The following is an 18,552-nucleotide window of genomic DNA, read 5'->3' on the forward strand; positions in this document are numbered from 1 at the left end:
GATGTTGGCTGTGGTTTTATCATATGTAGCTTTTATTATGTTGAGGTATGATCTTTGTACTCCCACCTGGTTGAGAGTTTTTATCAGGAAAGGGTGTTGGATTTTATCAAATGCTTTTTCTGCATAATTGATATGACTATATGATTTTTATCTTTCAATTTGTTCATGTGATGTATCACGTTTATTGATTTGCGGATATTGTACCATCCTTGCATTCCTGGAATAAATCCTACTTGGTCATGGTGTATGATCTTTGTGATGTTCTGCTGGAGTTGATTTGCTAGAATTTTGTTGAGGATTTTGGCATCTATGTTCATGAGGGATATCGGCCTGTAATTCTCTTTCATTAAGTTGTCTTTTTCTGTTTTTTGTATTAGGGTAATGCTGGCTTCATAGAAGGAGTTTGGAAGTGTTCCTTCCTCTTGAATTTTTTTGAATAGTCTGAGGAGGATAGGTTTTAGTTCTTCCTTGAATGTTTGGTAGAACTCTCCTGTGAAGCCATCTGACCATGGGCTTTTGTTTGCTGGAAGCTTTTTGATGACTGTTTCAATTTCTTCTCAAGTCACTGTTCTATTGAGATTTTTTGATTCTTTCTGATTGAGTTTTGGAAAGGTGTATTTTTCTAGGAATATGTCCATTTCCTCCAGGTTATCCAGTTTGTTGGAATAGAGTTGTTCGTAGTATTTTATAACAATCCTTTGTATTTTGGCGGGGTCTGTTGTTATTTCACCTCTTTTGTTTCTGATTTTGCTTATTTGTTTCTTGGTTAGCATGGCTAGAGGTTCATCAATCTTGTTTATCCTTTCAAAGAACCAGCTCTTGGTTTTGTTGATCTTATGTATTGTTTCTTTGGTCTTTATGTCATTTATCTCAGCTCTGATTTTTGTTATTTCCTTCCTTCTGCTTACAATGGGCTTTTCTTGTTGCTCTTTTTCTAACACTTTGAGTTGTAGAGTTAGATCATCTGTTACCATTTTTTCTAGTTTTCTGCAATAGGCTTGTGAGGTTATGAACTTCCCTCACAAAACTGCTTTTGCTGTGTCCCATAGATTTTGGATTGTTGTGTTTTCATTGTCATTTGTTGCCAGGATGTTTTTAATTTCTTCCTTGATTTCTCTTGTAACCCAGTCCTTCTTTAATAGCATGCTGTTTAGTATCCATGTTTGATTTCTTTGGATTATTTTTATTGTAGTTAATTTCCAGTTTTATGCCACTGTAATCTGAGAAGATGCTTGATATGATTTCTATCTTTTTGAATTTGAAGAGACTTTGTGCATGTCCCAAAATGTGGTCTATCTTTGAGAATGTCCCATGCACACTTGAGAAGAATGTATAATCTGTGGCTTTGGGGTGGAATGTTCTGAAGATGTCAATTAATTCTATCTGGTCTAGTGAGTGATTTAGGATTGATATTTCTTTGCTGATATTTTGTTTAGATGATTTTTCGAAGGGTGACAGTGGGGTATTAAGATCTCCTATGATTGTATTGCTATTAATCTCTCCCTTAATGTCCTCCAGCAGTTTTTTTTTTTTTTTTTTTTTTTAACGTATTTGTGTACTCCCGTATTCGGTGCATATATATTTCCCTTGGTTATTTTGTCTTGTTGGATTGCTCCCTTTAGTATTATGAAGTGGCCTTCATTATCTCTTGTTATGTCCTTCACTCTGAGATCAATATCTGTCAGATATAAGTATTGCTACCTTAGGTTTTTTTTTGTTTTTTTTTTTTTTTTTTTTTTTTTTGTTTGTTTGTTTGTTTTTTCATTTTCATTCGCCTAGCAAACCTTTTTCCATCCCTTCACCCTCAGTCTGTATATGTCTTTTTTTCTGAAGTGGGTTTCTTGTAGACAACAGATATATGGGTGTTATTTTCTTATCCAATCTGTTACCCTATGTCTTTTGATTGGAACGTTTAATCCATTTACATTTAAAGTTATTATTGATAGGTACTCATTTGATGCCATTTTAATTCTATACCCCTGTGTTCCTTCTTCACTTCCTATATCTTTATTTTTACAGTAGACCCTTTAGCATTTCTTGCATTGCTGGTTTGGTGGAGATAAATTCCTTTAGTCTTTTTTTGTCTGTGAAGCTCCTGATTTCCCCTTCAATTTTGATTGTTAGCCTTGCTGGGTACAGTATTCTTGAATTCAGACTCTTCCTTTGCACGACTTTGTAGAAGCAGACTAAGAGAGAAAGGGGAAACAAACTATATATATATATATGGAGAAAATTCCCATAGAACAATCACTAATCCCCGCAAATGCCAGCAACAATACTTGGAGATTAATACAAACTACAATATCCTCTATTATTAAGCAAGGCTATGATAAACAGAAGTAAAAAATAAACAAAAACAAAGCAATTAAAACATACTGAGCAACAATAACAACAAAAGAATAAGCATATCAATTTCACTAAAAAGCATAAAAATTCAATATAATCAACATTCACCCAAACAATAACAAAAAGTTTACAGGAAAACAGTTTTTTTTTACCTAGTTAATATAGCAAAGAGAGTCGTATTTATGCACTTGGAGCAGGGGCTTGAAAATTAGGTCTATAAGTATGGTTAGAATTTTGGCAGGGGGTATACAGAAAGAATAGGGAAAAACTAAAGCCACAAAGGGATAAGATAAACAGGAGATGAAAAGGGTAAAGGTTAGTAAGAGAATTATGGCATAAAGGTCGAGTTGAGATAGGATTGAATGATGCCATAGTAGAGATTAAAATAGAATGAAGCCTGGACCGGTTTGGCTCAGTGGATAGAGCGTCGGCCTGCGGACTAAAAGGTCCCGGGTTCGATTCCGGTCAAGGGCATGTACCTTGGTTGCGGGCACATCCCCAATAGGGGGTGTGCAAGAGGCAGCTGATCGATGATTCTCTCTCATCGATGTTTCTAACTCTCTATCCCTCTCTCTTCCTCTCTGTGAAAAATCAATAAAATATATTTAAAAAAAATAAAATAAAATAAAATAGAATGAAGACTAATCCAAATGTAAAATAAAAAGAAATTAAAATGGTACAAAAAAAAGAAACAAAAAATGCAAAATAGCAGTAGTAATAATGATGATTGAAATTGAAAAATGTAATAATTGCAAAGGTAAAATCAAGTGAGGAGAAAAGAAAAAAAATTATTTCTTAAGTAAAAGGTGTGAAAAATGAAAATAAATCAAAAGATGTAAAAGATGAAAATAAAATTAAAAATGGAAAAATTAGCATAAAAAATGTGCAGTAGTGATCATTCACTTCTTCTGTTATTCTATTATATTTGGTATTCCCATTTCTTGGTCCAGACAGTACTGCAATTCCCTGTGTTCCACTGCACCTCAGTTTTGTAAGCTAGTCCTTAATTTTAAGTAGGCTATTTCTTAGTTATTTGTGTCCATTTACTTTTGATTAATTAAAAGTAATAAAAAAATAAAAAAATAAAAATAAAGAAAGGTAAAAAGGGGGGAAAATCAGTTTGTAATTCAGCCCCTAGGTGGCAATGTTTCTGGTTTGACTTCCCAGTCTTTTTGGCTGCTCTAGCCTTCTTTCTCTATGGCTCTATGTTTTGTCCAGGAAAGCTGCCTTGGTGCAGGCTCCCAGATCAACTTGGTTTCCAGATTGTTTCTTCTTGCTCTGATCCCCTGTTTTCAGGAAGGCAATTTGCCCCTGCAGTCTCCCAGGATATGCCAAACTGGGCAGTCTTTCCCTAGTACTCAGAAGCAGGGGGGTGAAGGGGATCAGGAGCAGGATGGGACTGTGCCAAGGTGTCCAGATGTTCTGCTATTGGCAGGAAGGTCCAGATTCTTAACAATTTGTCCGGAGTCCCTCGGCGTTTTTAAAAAAGACCCGATTTTGGGGAAGATCATGCCAAACCCAGCACTGGGTCTTACAGCGCGTGATTCTCTCTGCAGCCGCTGTCTCTTTTGGCGCAGCTCTGGGCACTGGGCTGCTAGGGGTGCAGGGCACTCCATCACGGGGCCGTGTGGGGCTAGGGCCACTCGTGGCGTGGGGCTGCTGGGACATGGAGCCGCTGGGGGCAAGGAGCCGCTGGGGTGCGCCGTGGGTACAGTTGCTGCCTACTCTGTGGTGACTCAGAACTCTTACTTTTTCCCCTGCAAACCCTGACCTTTCCATGGGTGATTTAAGAACTCCCTTGAATCCAAGTGTTTGCACTGATTGGGGCGTCACAGCTGCTCGATGGTCTCATCTGCTGTGGGTTTTCCAGGCCTCAGAGAAGGTCCTCTTTTCTTGGTATGATGGCACAGCCTTCCCTCTGAGCTCCAGGAGAGGTCTCCGCTGCTGCAGTGCTGGCTGCTTGGTCAGGAAATGCTGTCCAGAGGACCCTTAACTTCTTCTGGAGTTCTGCTACCCCTTAGCTTGCCAATCTATACTCCCTGAGTGACTCTTAGAAGCTGATTCTATCTGTTTTGGGACTAGGCTCAGAACAAGTCCCTCTGATCAGTCGCCATCTTGTCTCCCTCTTGGGCACTTTTAATATGACATGTAATCTCTTCCTGCATCCATTGTTTCTGATGAGTTGTCAATCTTTCTGGGATTTCCTGGCAGTGGATGAGTCATTTTTCTTTTGCTAATTTCAATATTTTCTCCTTGTCTTTGTTTTGGATCATTTTTAATATGGTTTTTTTTATATGTACTTCTTTTGTGTTTATTATACTTGGATGACTTGAACTTATTTTATTTGTTATTAATGTTTTTCACTGAATGTTTATTTTTTGTCAAGCTGAGCAGGGCATGGGAAGTGCAAGGGAGTGAATCATGATTAAAATGCCATATGTTCTTGCTGTTCATTGTGTTTGAGTAATTGTTTTGGCATTTGCTGTAAGTTCTTAGGATAATATCCAGAGAATTAATATTTTTCAAAATGTCACCAAATTATTGTTGTTGATATCCCTCCTCATTATAAATAATGCCACACATGGGTTTAGGACAGGTCTCTTCTGTGCCTCTGCCCCTCCTACCAGTCCTGATGTACTTTCTTCTTTCCTTCTCTAGTTGTGGGATTTCCACTCAGCCAGATTGTAGGCAGTTCTGAATGATGATTGTTTTGTATTTTAGTTTTAATTTTGATGTGGTTGTGGAAGGTGGCAAGTATCTGTGTTTATCTACACTTCCATCTCAGCTTTCTTCAATATAGGATTTATCAGGCCAAAATGTTGGAGAGGGCAAACCCAATAAACTGACCAGTGAAACTATTTTTACACTGAGGCCATTTAGCAAACTTGGAGAATTTGAGATACTTGTTTCATAATTGCTTCAATGTAAGGGTGTGCCATATATAAAAGTACCCACAATCTTATCCTTAGAGAAATTTAAGAAAAATATATCTTAGCTTTCATCAGAGAAGGTTGGGGGCATTATTTATAATGAGGAGGGATATCTTCAAGGCCTCCTGTGAGAAGCAGGGGATCCCAGCCCCATATCAGATACCCAATCCAGGTTTCCAGAGCTGAGAAGAGAAGTTCCTGTAACTTTGAGCTGTAAGAACCAATAGGGATTGTGGCCTAGTGATGTGGAGGCTGCTGGGATGCCAGACGTTCCTGTTAAAGGGCCCTTCATCCGAGCTTCAGTGCCCAGTGGAAGCTTTAGGACAATTCAGGTACATATGGGGAGGAACTGGGCTGTCAGGAATTGGGGCAGGAACTCCAGGATAGCTTTAATCCTGAGAAGGTTGCTCACAATGGCATTGTTCTTGTGCTGAGACCTCCCGCATCATAGAGCTGACAGACAGCCATATTGGGATTTCCATAGGATGGCCCACACTGTTTGCTTTGGTGATTCCCTGGGACTCCATCCCATCCAATTTTCAGCCAAAACAAAGCTGTTTGCAGCTTATTTTCCATATGAATGGGTTATCCTGGCTCAGGCTTCAGAGTTTGCTAAAATTTCTTAAACAATTAGTGACTGGAGTCAGCATGCCCCGACCCTATCAATAAAAGGACCAAGACTTGCCACTAGCACCAGCCTTCCTTACTTCACAATACATAAGAACAAACACAGGGAAGCAGCCAAAATGTGGAGACAAAGAAACATGCCACAAATGAAAGAAATAGGTAAAAGAAAAATACTGGATACAGAGTTCAAAACAATGGTTATAAGATTACTCAAAGGATCTAAATGAGTGCCTCAAAGGACTTAAGGGGAGCTTCAAGGGACTTAGTGAGACTTCCAATGATCTTAGTGAGAGTGTTAAAGACATGAAAAAGGACCAGTCAGAAATTAAGCATACACTAACTGCAATAAGGAATAATTTACAGGGATTCAACAGTAGATCAGAGGATTCTGAGAATCAAATCAACAATTTGTAATAGGAGAGGGAAAAAAAACACCCAGAGAGTAAAAATAAAAATCCAACAACATGAAAATAGTGTAAGAAACCTCTGAGACAACTTCAAGCATACTAAAATTTGCATTATAAGAGTTCCAGAAGAAGAGAGACAGCAATATATCGAAAACCTATTTGAAGAAATAATGCCAGAAAACTTCCCCCACCTGGTGAAAGAAATAGACTTACAAGTCCAGGAAGTTCAGAGAGTCCAAAACAAAAGAAACCCAAAGAGACCCACACCAAGATACCTCATAATTAAAATGTCAAGATTAAAGACAAAGAGAGAATCTTAAAAGCAGCAAGAGAAAAGCAGTTAGTTACCTACAAGGGAATGCCCATACAGTTGTCAGCTAATTTCTCAACAGAAACTTTGCAGGCCAAGAAAGCTATCATTTATCATTGTTCTACCCAGCCTACATTAAGTTGGGATCAAGGGAACCTTACTGAGTCAGGAGTGATGGGAGAACAGAAGCAGAACACTACTTAGGATATTACTTACCTTAAAATTCTGTTGACTCACTAGTGCCTGCTTCCTGAGTCTGAGAACACGTGAGCCGTTTACTGTGCATGAGGATAAATGGGCTGGAGTTGGAATGGGGCCGGGGTTGGGTCGGGGGGGTAAGTGAGGGTTTGATAAAGAGCATCAGACATGAAAAAGCTAAAGGAGTTCATCACCATCAAACCAGTTGTTACATGAAATGTTGAAGGGTAATCCTTAAGAAAAGGAAGAAGAGAAAAGAAAAATTCAAAAGTTCAGAATGGCTATCATCAACAAATGACAAGTGTTGGTGAGGATGTGGAGAAAAAGGAACCCTCGTGCACTGCTGGTGGGAATGCAGACTGGTGCAGTCACTGTGGAGAACAGTATGGAGTTTCCTCAATAAACTAAAAATGGAACTCTCATTTGACCCAGTATTTCCACTTCTAGGAATATATCCCAAGAAACTAGGAACACCAATAAGAAAGGATATATGCACCCCTATGTTCATAGCAGCACAATTTACAATAGTGAAAATTTGGAAACAGCCTAAATGCCTATCAGCAGATGAGTGGATTAAAAAAACTGTGGTACATCTACACAATGGAATACTACACTGCAGTAAAAAAGAAGGGATTCTTACCATTTGCAATAGTATGGATGGAACTGGACAGCATTATGCTAAGTGAAATAATCCAGAGAAAGATAAATATCACATGATCTCACTCATATGTGGAATATAATGCACAACATAAACTGATGAACACAAACAGCTCCAGAGACAGAGAAGCATCATTTAGATGCTCAAACTTCAGAGGGAAGATAGGGGAGGATGGGGGTAAGGGAGAGAGATCATCCAAAGGACTTGTATGCATGCATATAAGCCTAATGAATGGACACAGACAACAGCGGAGTGAGGGCATGATTTGGGGGGGTTGAGAGGTAATGGGGGAATAAGGACACATATGTAATACCTTAATCAATAAAACAAATAAAGAGAATAAAGGGGGGATCCAGAAAAAAGTTCAAAAGTTTGAAAAATAAAATAGCAATATATACATATCTATCAACAATTGAATCTAAAAATCAAAATAAAGGAACAAGGACTCGAATGAACAATATAAACTGATGAATAAAATAGAATCAGAGGTATGGAAACATGGAACAAACTGATGAATCTCAGAGGGAAGGGGAGGCAGGAAGAGATTAACCAAATATCTTATATGCATTTATGCATTTCTATGGACACAGATAATAGCATGGTGAAGGCCTGTCACAGGGTGGGAACCAGATGGAAGTGGGCAATGAGGGATATCTGTAATACTCTCAACAATAAAGAGTTTTTTAATTTAAAAAAATCCTATATTGCTCCTCTTTGATGTTTTTAAGATATTTTTACATTTTGAAGCATCTTTAGTTAGTTTCTTTTTTAAGTAGCCATATTGGTCTGAATACCTAACAACTACTTTATTGAAGTTTTTCTTATTGCTCCATGACATCAATTGGTAGTATATATTTTGTAACATATGAATAAGAATTATTCAGAGATGTTTATTAAAATTTTAGAATCTGTTAGCCAAACTCATGCTTATTGAAACAGAACCTCTAAGATGGTATCCTAGTATCCGTATTTTGAGAGTTTTTTTTTTAAAGTATTCCTAATGTGTACAGAAGTTTGACTTTATTTGTACTTTAAAGTCTTATATTTGGTGGTTGTTGTTTTTTTATTGTAGAAGCTTAGGATCTAAATGCATTGTTTTGTATACTTTTTGTAGCACCAAATGCTGAACAATCCATTATTTTTACATCTATATGATACCCTAACTTTTATTATATTTCAGGAGTGTGTATGTGGGGTGTGTGTATGTGTGTGTGTGTGTGTGAAAGAAAGAGAGAGAGAGAGAGAGAGAGAGAGAGAGAGAGAGAGAGAGGGAGAGAATCTATTTCTGATTTTTCTATTCAGCTGCCTAATCTTTGATCAACACCATACTGTTTTAATTAGTGTTGTCTTACAATGTGTTTTACTATCTGATTAAAAATATCTTCCTTAGTTTATATTTTATGATTTTCTACCACACTAAAATATTTAAAACATTACTCTAATTGCATCATTTTATTGCTTCACCTGTCTTTGGTAACTTTGTATAATTAAATAGGTTTTTCTACAGTTTTAAAAATATATATATTTTATTGATTTTTTTTTTAAAGAGAGGAAGGGGGAGAGATAGAGAGTTCGAAACATTGATAAGAGAGAAACATCTATCAGCTGCCTCCTGCATGCCCCCTTATGGGGATGTGCCTGCAACCAGCGTACGTGCCCTTGACCAGAATTAAACCTGGGACCTTTCAGTCTGCAGGCTGACTCTCTATCCATTGAGCCAAACCAGTTTTGACATTTTCTACAGTTTTTGAAAGAGTTCTTTAATTAGCTGCATCTTCTAGTGTACTTTTCCACATTGACTTAAGAATATTTTAGATTGGAGTACTTAATGTTATATATGTTTAAAGGGTCTGTGTTTTATTCATCTTTATTGCCTAACAAGTTTTCTGGACTCTAATAATACTCAGTTCATGTTTGATGAATAAGTCTATTTAACCTATAATATGGTTTATGAGTTCAAAACATTGTCATCTATGTATAATAAATAATGGCTACATAACAGACTTTAGATTGTAAATGTGGCAAATAGGCATAGTTCACTTGGTTAGAGTGACATCCTGATATGCCAAGGTTGTGGGTTCAATCTCCAGTCAGGGCACGTATAAGACACAATCAATGAATGCATAAATAAGTAGAACAGCAAATCAATATCTCTCTCTCTCTCTCTCTCTCTCTCTCTCTCTCTCTCTCTCTCTCTCTCTCTCTCTTTCTCTCTCTCTCTCTCTCTCTCTCCTTCTCTCTCTCTCCTCTTTTTTTCTCTCCTTTCCATCCCCTTCCTCTCCCTGTCTCAGAATGAAAAAATAGAACAACAAAAAAACACAAGAAATATCACACATATATTTTAAAATATATTTTTTATTGATTTTAGAGAGGAAGGGAAAGAGAGATAGAGATATAAACGTCAGTTATGAGAGAGAATCATTGATGGGCTGCTTCCTGCAAGCCTTCTGCTGGGAATTGATCCCACAACCACAACTCGGGCATGTGCTGTGACCAGGAATTGAACTGTGATCGCCTGGTTCGTTCACAGGTCGTTGTTCAACTATTAAGCCATGCTGGCTGGGCACAAACATATTTTTCTGGAACAGCCTCTTGGAATATAAGTGAAAAATTCCCCCAGCATCAGGCCATTGTTGTTTGTTCTTATGTAATTAGTAAAAGGAGTTTTAGCATGTTAGAGGTTCTAACTAAAAGAATGAGCTCAGTACTTCAATAAGCATTGGGGAAGAAAATCTGGTCATGAGTGGAGTAAAGGAAAGCATGGAATGTTGGGAAGGAAGCTAAGTTACTTTTTAAATTATAGGCTCCCAAGGCTGAGCATTGATAAACATTATTTGGTATTTACATTACATAAATTTTCTCTTATTTGATGAGAAGCATACTGAGGTCTCTGCCTATGTTAAACTAATTACTATTTATTTTTCTAAGTCATTGAGTTTCATGCCAGAGTAAAGTATAGTTCTGGAAGGCAGAAGTCATCTATTATCTTCTTGTTTAATAGACCTTTCTTTTAAAGGAAGACATTTTCCTGGCTTTAGGTACTCAATTATTAATATAAGTGAATAAAATAGTTAGTAGTAGCTATTATATTCCCAGGCTGTGGGAATAATATTTTCAGTAAATCCTGAAGCTAATAAGACTGTGCTACTAGAATGATGGTTAAAGATAGTATTATGTATTTTATGCTCCATGATTGCTCAAGAATGTAAAGAAGAAGCAACTTCTTGGCTAGTTGCCAAGGTTACTGTTAATATGGATTGATAGGTAATTTCTTATAGGAGATGATAGGAGGGAAAAGGGAGTTCCTGCTGAAACCAGTTTGGCTCAGTGGATAGAGCGTCTGTCTGCGGACTGAAGGGTCCCGGGTTTGATTTCGGTCAAGGCATGTACCTTGGTTGCAGGCACATCCCCAGTAGGGGGTGTGCAAGAGGCAGCTGATCAATGATCCTTTCTCATCGATGTTTCTAATTCTCTATCCCTCCCTCTTCCTCTCTGTAAAAAATCAATAAAATATATATATATATATATATATATATATATATATATATATATATATATATATATTTTAAAAAGGGAGTTCCTAAGAGCGTGGTCAATGGCAAATTATATTACACAGAAGTTTTATGAATTTCTTATTCATTTTTAAAAAATATATTTTTGCTTTAAAATTATAAAAATTTGTTATATAACATGTGTTGGCAAGGATGTGCACTGTTGGTGTGACTGCAAATTGGTGCAGGCACTATGAAAAACAGTATGGAGATTTACAAATAGAGGCCTTTTGCATGATATTCGTGCAAGAATAAGCCTTCCTTCCCCTGGCTTCACTCCAAGCTTCCCAGGAGTTGGCATGTACCAGCTCCCTGCCCACTTGAAAGCCTGCAAGTCCTCACTTCTGTGCAGAGCTCTGTTCCAGTAGCTCCCTCCACTGCCCCCCTTACCCTCATAACAGGCATCAAGCCCTTCCCAGCCGCTCCAAGCCTGAATATCCAAATTGACCTCCATCTTTGTTGGGTTAATTTGCATATTCAATCTGGCTGTGGGCATAGTGGAGTGATGGTTAATTTGCATGTTTGTCCTTTTATTAGGTAAGATACCCAAGATATGGAAGCAACTGAGGTGTCCACCGATAAATGAGTGGATGAATGATATATTTACCTACACAATGCAATGTAACACAGCAATAAAAAAGAATAAAATATTGCCATTTTTGACAACATGGGGGTTCTAGAGGGCATTATACTAAGTAAAGTAAGTCAGGTTGAGAGAGACAAATACCATATAGTTTCACTTACATGTGGAATCTAAACAAACAAAACAACACAACACAAAAATAGACTAATAGAAACAGAAATCAAAGGGATGGTTACTCAAAGGTGAGCAGATGAATGGAAAAGGTGAAGGGGTATACAGTAAAATATTTTTCCAGTATTTTTTTTTAAATTTTGAATTGTTGAATTCAGTTGAGATGTTAATCAGTGTCTGATTTTCAGGTTTACATTTAATGATTTTTCTCCCCATTTCTCTTTCTTTATAGGCTTGCCATGGGTGTTCTCCAGGATCAAAGTGTGACTGTACTGCTATAAAAGGAGAAAAGGTAAGATCTGAGATGGGCCTTTGAAAACATAGGAAAAACAGGATAATAATGTTTTTAATGTTTTTTTTTTAAAGCACTGGATTTCTACCTCAGCACCTAATAAGTAAAATGAATTCTAGTGTTTATTGTAGGCAGTTGTAAGGATTAGACTAATTGTTGCATGGCTCAGAACATATTTTCTATAAAAAGCCATAAAATAGATGTTCTAGGTTAGCACGTAATAACTAAAAGAAGGAGAAAAACACTTAAGAAGGAACCAAACATTTATTAGGCTACTAATCTGTGCTGGATACCATGCTAGACAATTTTGTGTATACGTATGTAGTCTAGGTAAGTTAATTATTGGTACATCTCTATTTTTATCTCACTTTTCCACAACAGCACGCCTGTTGTATACATATGATGATTACTAAGTATTGGTGAGTATTAAATAGCATAAACCTAGCCACTATGAGTCAGTGACTCACATTAAAATTGAAAGATTAAAAAGAGATAGTGAATTGTGGCTCTATGAGAGTTGTAAGGAAAAAGCGGATTATACTCTAGTTTCCACTCTTCGGGCTCAATAAATATTTTTGAATAAACGAGTGAATGCTACTAATTACATATGAAAAAGTTTGGGACACTATTCAAGACCACATTCTGTTTAGGAATATAAAAGTTCACTGGCATATTAATGTGTTTAAAAGTCCTGGAGTAAAGAAACCTCTTTGTTTTTCAATGTTATATTTCTAAGCTCCATTTCATCATGTAACCCACTTTTCTCTTACCAGACCACCTATTATAGTAGTTCCCTTCTATTCATGGTTTTACTTTCTATTGTTTTCTTACCCACAGTCTTCTGAGGTTAAAAAATATTAAATGAACAGAAATAAGAAATTCATAAGTGTTTTAAAATGTATTTTATTGATTTTTTTATAGAGAGGAAGGGAGAGAAATAGTTAGAAACATCGATGAGAGTCATCAATCAGCTGCCTCTTGCACGTCCCCTACTGGGGATGTGCCCACAACCAAGGTACATGCCCTTGACTGGAATCGAACTCGGGAGCCTTCAGTCCGCAGGCTGGTGCTCTATCCACTGAGCCAAACCGGTTTCGGCATAAGTTTTAAATTATGTGCCATTCTAGGTAGAGTGTGAAATCTTGCACCATTATGCTCCATCCTGTCCAATATATGAACCACCTCTCTGTCCAGGGTATCCATGCTGTATACACTATCTGTCCATTAGTCACTTCCTAACTATATCACCAGAAGGTCAGTAGTTGCCTAACACTACATCAAAAGACTTATGTCAATCACCTTACTTCAACTAGGAATTATATCATATCATATTATCACAAAAAAGGGTGAGTAATAGGATACTAAGATATTTTGAGTGAGAAAGACAAAAAACTTTTATTACAGTATAATGTTATAATTGTTCAAGCTTATTATGTTATTATTGGTAATCTTCTACTGTGCCTAATTTATGAATTAAACTTTATCATAAGTATGTATGTATGAGAAAAAGCTATGTATAAAGTTCAGTATTATATGTAGTTTCAGGCATCAACTGAGGGTCTTGGAATGTACCCCCATGGATAAAGTGATACGACCTCATAATAATCTAATAGTGTTATGTTAAACATCTATTTTAATAACAGTTTGATGGGAGTAGTTTTATAGTAAATGATGCTATCTGTAAATAAAATCAGAGTGATTCCTTTCTGATATTTGTACAGTGACGTTTATCAAATTAAGTCTTCTTGAGATAAGAAGTATACACTCTGGACAAAATATAATAGCTATTTAATGGCACAGGAGAGTGACCAAAAATAAAAAATAAATATGATAAAGGATTCTACCCTTGAAAGAAAGGAAGTTAATTGTGCAAGTTTGCATTTATGTTGCTTTTCTCCTGAGTGCACTGTTCAGTCTGCATGGGATAGGATGGTCAGAAACTAGACACGATGGCACAATCTTACTGGATTGAGAAGTCAGAGGACAGAAGTGAGGATGCCAGAATGGCTTTGAAGTGATGGCAGTTATGTTGGTATGAAGGGAGCCATAAAGGGGATAGCCAAAAAATGCTTATTCTAAACTCCACACAAATTCTTGGTTGAATCCTGAAATTTACATGTAAAGGATGATTCATACAACCCAGCAAAAAGGAATGGCAATAAGTAAACATAAAATTTAATTGCTGTCCAGTGAAGGGAAAACAAAGTTTTAAGGTTTAGTTTAGCTGAGTTAGTGATTTCCTTAAATAAAATCTCAATACTTTCCAGAGACAGGAGAATAATACAGGATGTCTACATATTAACTACAATGACAATATGCAATTAAAACTTACTAGACATAAGAAGTAGCAGGTAAAAGTGACCCATAGTCAGAAAAAGTTCAGTCAGTGATAACTAACTTAAAATAACACAGATGTTAGAAATTCTAGACAGTGATTTTTTTAAGCCAATAGGTTAAATATATTTATTATTTTAAAGGGAAGTCATCTCAGAATGAATGAACAGAGAATCATAACAGAGCACTGGAAACTGAAAGAAATAGGAAAATCTACATTTAAAAGCAAAATATAAGAGCAATTTACCAGATGGGCTTTTAACAGCTGGTTGGAGATGACTGAAGAAAGGGTCAGTGAAATTAAAGATTAATTTGAAGAAAAATCCAATTTGAAGAACAAAGAGAAGGAAAATAAATAGGTCCTCAGTGACCTGTGAAACAGTATTAAATGATTTAATACAAATGTATTGTAAATGGAATCCTATAAGAACAGGAGGGGAAAACAGGGAAGTAAAAATAATAATAATTAATGAGGCATTAGTAATGGCAAGCATTTTCCACACTTGGTGAAAAAAAATAAATTTACAGAAAAACATAAATTTAAGAAGTTCAGCACAACCCAAGCAGGATAAAAACAAAGAAAACTATACCCAGGCATATCATAATGGATCTACTGAGAAAATAAAAACATCTGTGATTAAAAGAAAATCTGAAAGAGGCTAAAGAAAAAATACACATTATATACTAGTTTTGGGGCACAATATCATAACTGAGGATAGACAGAATTCTCATAAAAAAGTATGGATAATGTACAATATAAAATCATCATTGAGTTTTATGAGTTCTTTATGTACTTTGGAAATTAAAACTTTGTCAGAGCTACTGTTTACAAATATCAACTCCCATCTGGTTGGCTGCTGTTTGTTTTGTTGTCTGTTTCTTTTGCTGTGCAGAAGCTCTTCAGTTTGATAAAGTCCCATTCATTTGCCTTTACTTCATTGCCTTTGGGGTCAAGTCCTTAATATGTTCTCTCCAATCAAGTTCCATATCATACAAATAACCCAATCAAAAAGATGTCAGAGGACCTGAAAACACACCTCTCCCAAGAAGACAAACAGACAATAGATATATGAAAAGATGTTTAACCTCACTGGCAATCAGGGAAATGCAAATTAAAACTACAATGAGATATCACCAGTTAGAATGGCCATTATCAACAAGACAAGCAACAAGTGTTGGAGAGGGAATGTAGACTGGTACAACCACTATGGAAGGCAGTCTGGTGATTCCTCAAAAAATGAAAAATAGAGCTATCATCTGACCCAACAACCCCAATCCTGGGTATATACCCAAAAAACTCAAAATTATTTATATGCAAAGATATATGCACCCCTATGCTTACTGCAGCATTATTCACGGTGGCCAAGAGTTGGAAACAGCCAAAGTGCCCTGCAATAGAGGACTGGATAAAGAAGATATGGTATATATACACAATAGAGTGCTACATGGCCATAAAAAAAGATGAAATAGCATCATTTACAACATGGGTGAACTTTGTGGACATTATGTGAAGTGAAATAAGTCAGACAAAAAAAGCTAAGAAATATATGATTTAATTCATATGTGGGATATAAAACTAAAACTTATGGACACAAACTGCAATGTGGTGGTTGCCAGAGGGAAGGGGTAGAAGTAGAAAGGGGTCCTAATATGAGGTGACAGGAGATTTGACACTTTGGGTGGTGGGCACATAGTCCTATATACATATTTTGTAAATTAGTAATCCACAATGAAACCTATATGTTCATGTTGACTAATGTCACCCCAATAAAATTTAATTTAAAAAATCATAATTGAAAATATCTGTATATATAGTGAAAATACACATAAAAATAAAAGCAAATTTAAGACATATTCTGGTCATAAAACATGAGAGAATTTTTCATCAGCATATTTGCACTAAAATAAATTTCTTCAGGCTAAAAGACTGTTTAAAACAACAACAGAGCTTCAAAAGCATAACAAAAACCCTGGCTGGGTGGTTCAGTTGGTTGCAGTGTCATCCCAAACACCAAAAAGTTATGGGTTTGATTACCAGTTAGGGCACATACCTACGTTGTGGGTTCAATTCCAGATTGGTATCCGTACAGGAGGCAACTGAACATAGATGCTTCTCTCTCTCCGAAACCAATAAAAACAACTACAGTATATCCTTGGGTGAGAATTTTTTTTTAAAAAAAGCATAATAACAGAAGCCCAAACTGACAGAATTAAAGAGAGAAATAGGCAAATCCACAATTATAGTTGTAGATCCTAATACTCCTATCTGTCATTAGCAGAATAGAAAAAAAAATTGTAAAGGCATAGGTGATTTGAACTACACTACTAACAGTCTAGACCTAACTGACATATACCAGGTGTACCAGTTAATAATGTGGATTTTGTAATAAAAGAAAACATGATAATTTCAAGATAAACATCAAAAGTGCTTTATTCGCTAGCTACACATTTTCCCCATCTTTCAGGTAATCTGTGGAGATATCCCAAAAAACCTTTTCTTGTTTTTTTTTAAATATATTTTTATTGATTTCAGAGGAAGGGAGAGAGATAGAAACATTAGAAACATCAATGATGAGAGAGAATCATCGATTGGCTGTTTCCTGCATGACCCCTGCTGGGGATCGAGCCTGCAACCTGGGCATGTGCCCTTAACTGGAATTGAACCCAGACCTTTCAGTCCCCAATTCAATCTCTATCCCATTGAGCCAAACCAGGTAAGACAGAACTTTTCTTGTTTTGAGGCAAACCATTCAGAGACCCAATTTTCCACTTTTTAAAAAAAATTCTTTATTGATTATGGTGTCACATAATTGTCCTCATCCCCCCATTCTCATCCCAAACCCCTCCCCATGCATGCCCACTCCCTGTTGTCTGGTTAGGCTTATATGCATGCACACATGTCCTTTGGTTGATATCTCCCCTTTGCCCCCACCCTCCCCTACCTTCCCTCTGAGGCTTGACAGTCTGATTACTGCTTCTCTGTCTCCAGTTCTGTTTCTGTTCATCAATTTACGTTGTTCATGATTTCCTCTAGGTGTGTTAGATCATGTGATACAAGGAATTCCCTTATAAGTACTGAAACTGAGACAAGCCATAATGGTTATGCTGAGAGGCAAATAAATCAGTCTGTAGTGAGTTCCTTTTTGGGCCAACAGTTCTTTTGAGTCCCCATTTCAATGTCAAACAGTTCCTTATGCATACATGTCAGCCATGGTATTTCAGATCTGGTTGGTTGACAAATGGTGTTGATTCAGTTCCGACCATTGCTGGTTTGGTGCTGGGCATCCTTCAGCGATGCACAGCTGCTGTCTGCTAGTATGGCAAGGCGTTGTCAGCAACTTCCATCTCTGGACTGATTCTCTTCTGTCTTTGTGGCTGGGGCACTCCTATCAATTCCTCTCTGTTGCAGGAATCCACATGGTCTCGGAGTTGTTTTCTGAAAATATACAAACATATTCTCGACCAAAAGTTAATAAAGGGATATTTTCTATAAATTTGACTTGGGATCCCTTTACATTTTTTCCCCAAAATGATTTTCCTCTGGCTTGTTTTGACACCATGTATGTTTTTCATGGGTATCTTGTTGTTAGCATTTCAAATGAAAGTTAATTTTCTAAAGTACTTCTTTGTAAGTTTTGAAGTGCTGCTCAGAAAGTGCATGTGCCATGCATCAGAACAAGTGATAATCTAAAGGAGCAAGGTCTGGTGAATACAGCTAGTGGGTTAATACTTCCCAGACAAGATCTTTTAAAATGTTTTTAACTGGTTTTGAATGTGTGATGGTGTGTTATCGTGGAGCAAAATTACTTTGCTGTGTCTTCTGGCCCATTCTGTTCGATTTGCAATCAAAGCATCATTCAAATTGATTATTTGTTGTCAATAGTGATCAGTATTAACGATTATACCTGGTTTTAGAAGCCCATAACACACCACAACTTCCTGATTCCACCAAACCCGTGGTAGGCAAACTGTGGCTCTCGAGCCACATGCGGCTCTTTGGCCCCTTGACTGTGGCTCTTCCACAAAGTACCATGGCCTGGAAGAGTCTATTTTGAAGAAGTGGCGTTAGAAGTTTAAGTTTAAAAAATTTGGCTCTCAAAAGAAATTTCAATCATTGTACTGTTGATATTTGGCTCTGTCGAATA

The 18,552-nt window shown here is 36.8% G+C and overlaps 1 protein-coding gene across 3 annotated transcripts in view; it reads left to right on the forward strand.

The window, feature by feature from the left end:
• The window catches only part of COL4A5 (collagen type IV alpha 5 chain), a 358,160-nt gene that overhangs the window by 93,384 nt on the left and 246,224 nt on the right, over positions 1 to 18,552 (forward strand). For all 3 annotated transcript variants that reach the window (XM_036460732.2, XM_036460733.2, XM_036460734.2), the window contains exon 2: positions 12,014 to 12,073. In XM_036460732.2, coding sequence (XP_036316625.1) covers positions 12,014 to 12,073 — 60 coding nt within the window. The remainder of the gene's footprint in view (positions 1 to 12,013; positions 12,074 to 18,552) is intronic.

Source organism: Pipistrellus kuhlii, unplaced genomic scaffold (genome assembly GCF_014108245.1).
Source record: "Pipistrellus kuhlii isolate mPipKuh1 unplaced genomic scaffold, mPipKuh1.p scaffold_m20_p_33, whole genome shotgun sequence".
NCBI lineage: Eukaryota > Metazoa > Chordata > Mammalia > Chiroptera > Vespertilionidae > Pipistrellus > Pipistrellus kuhlii.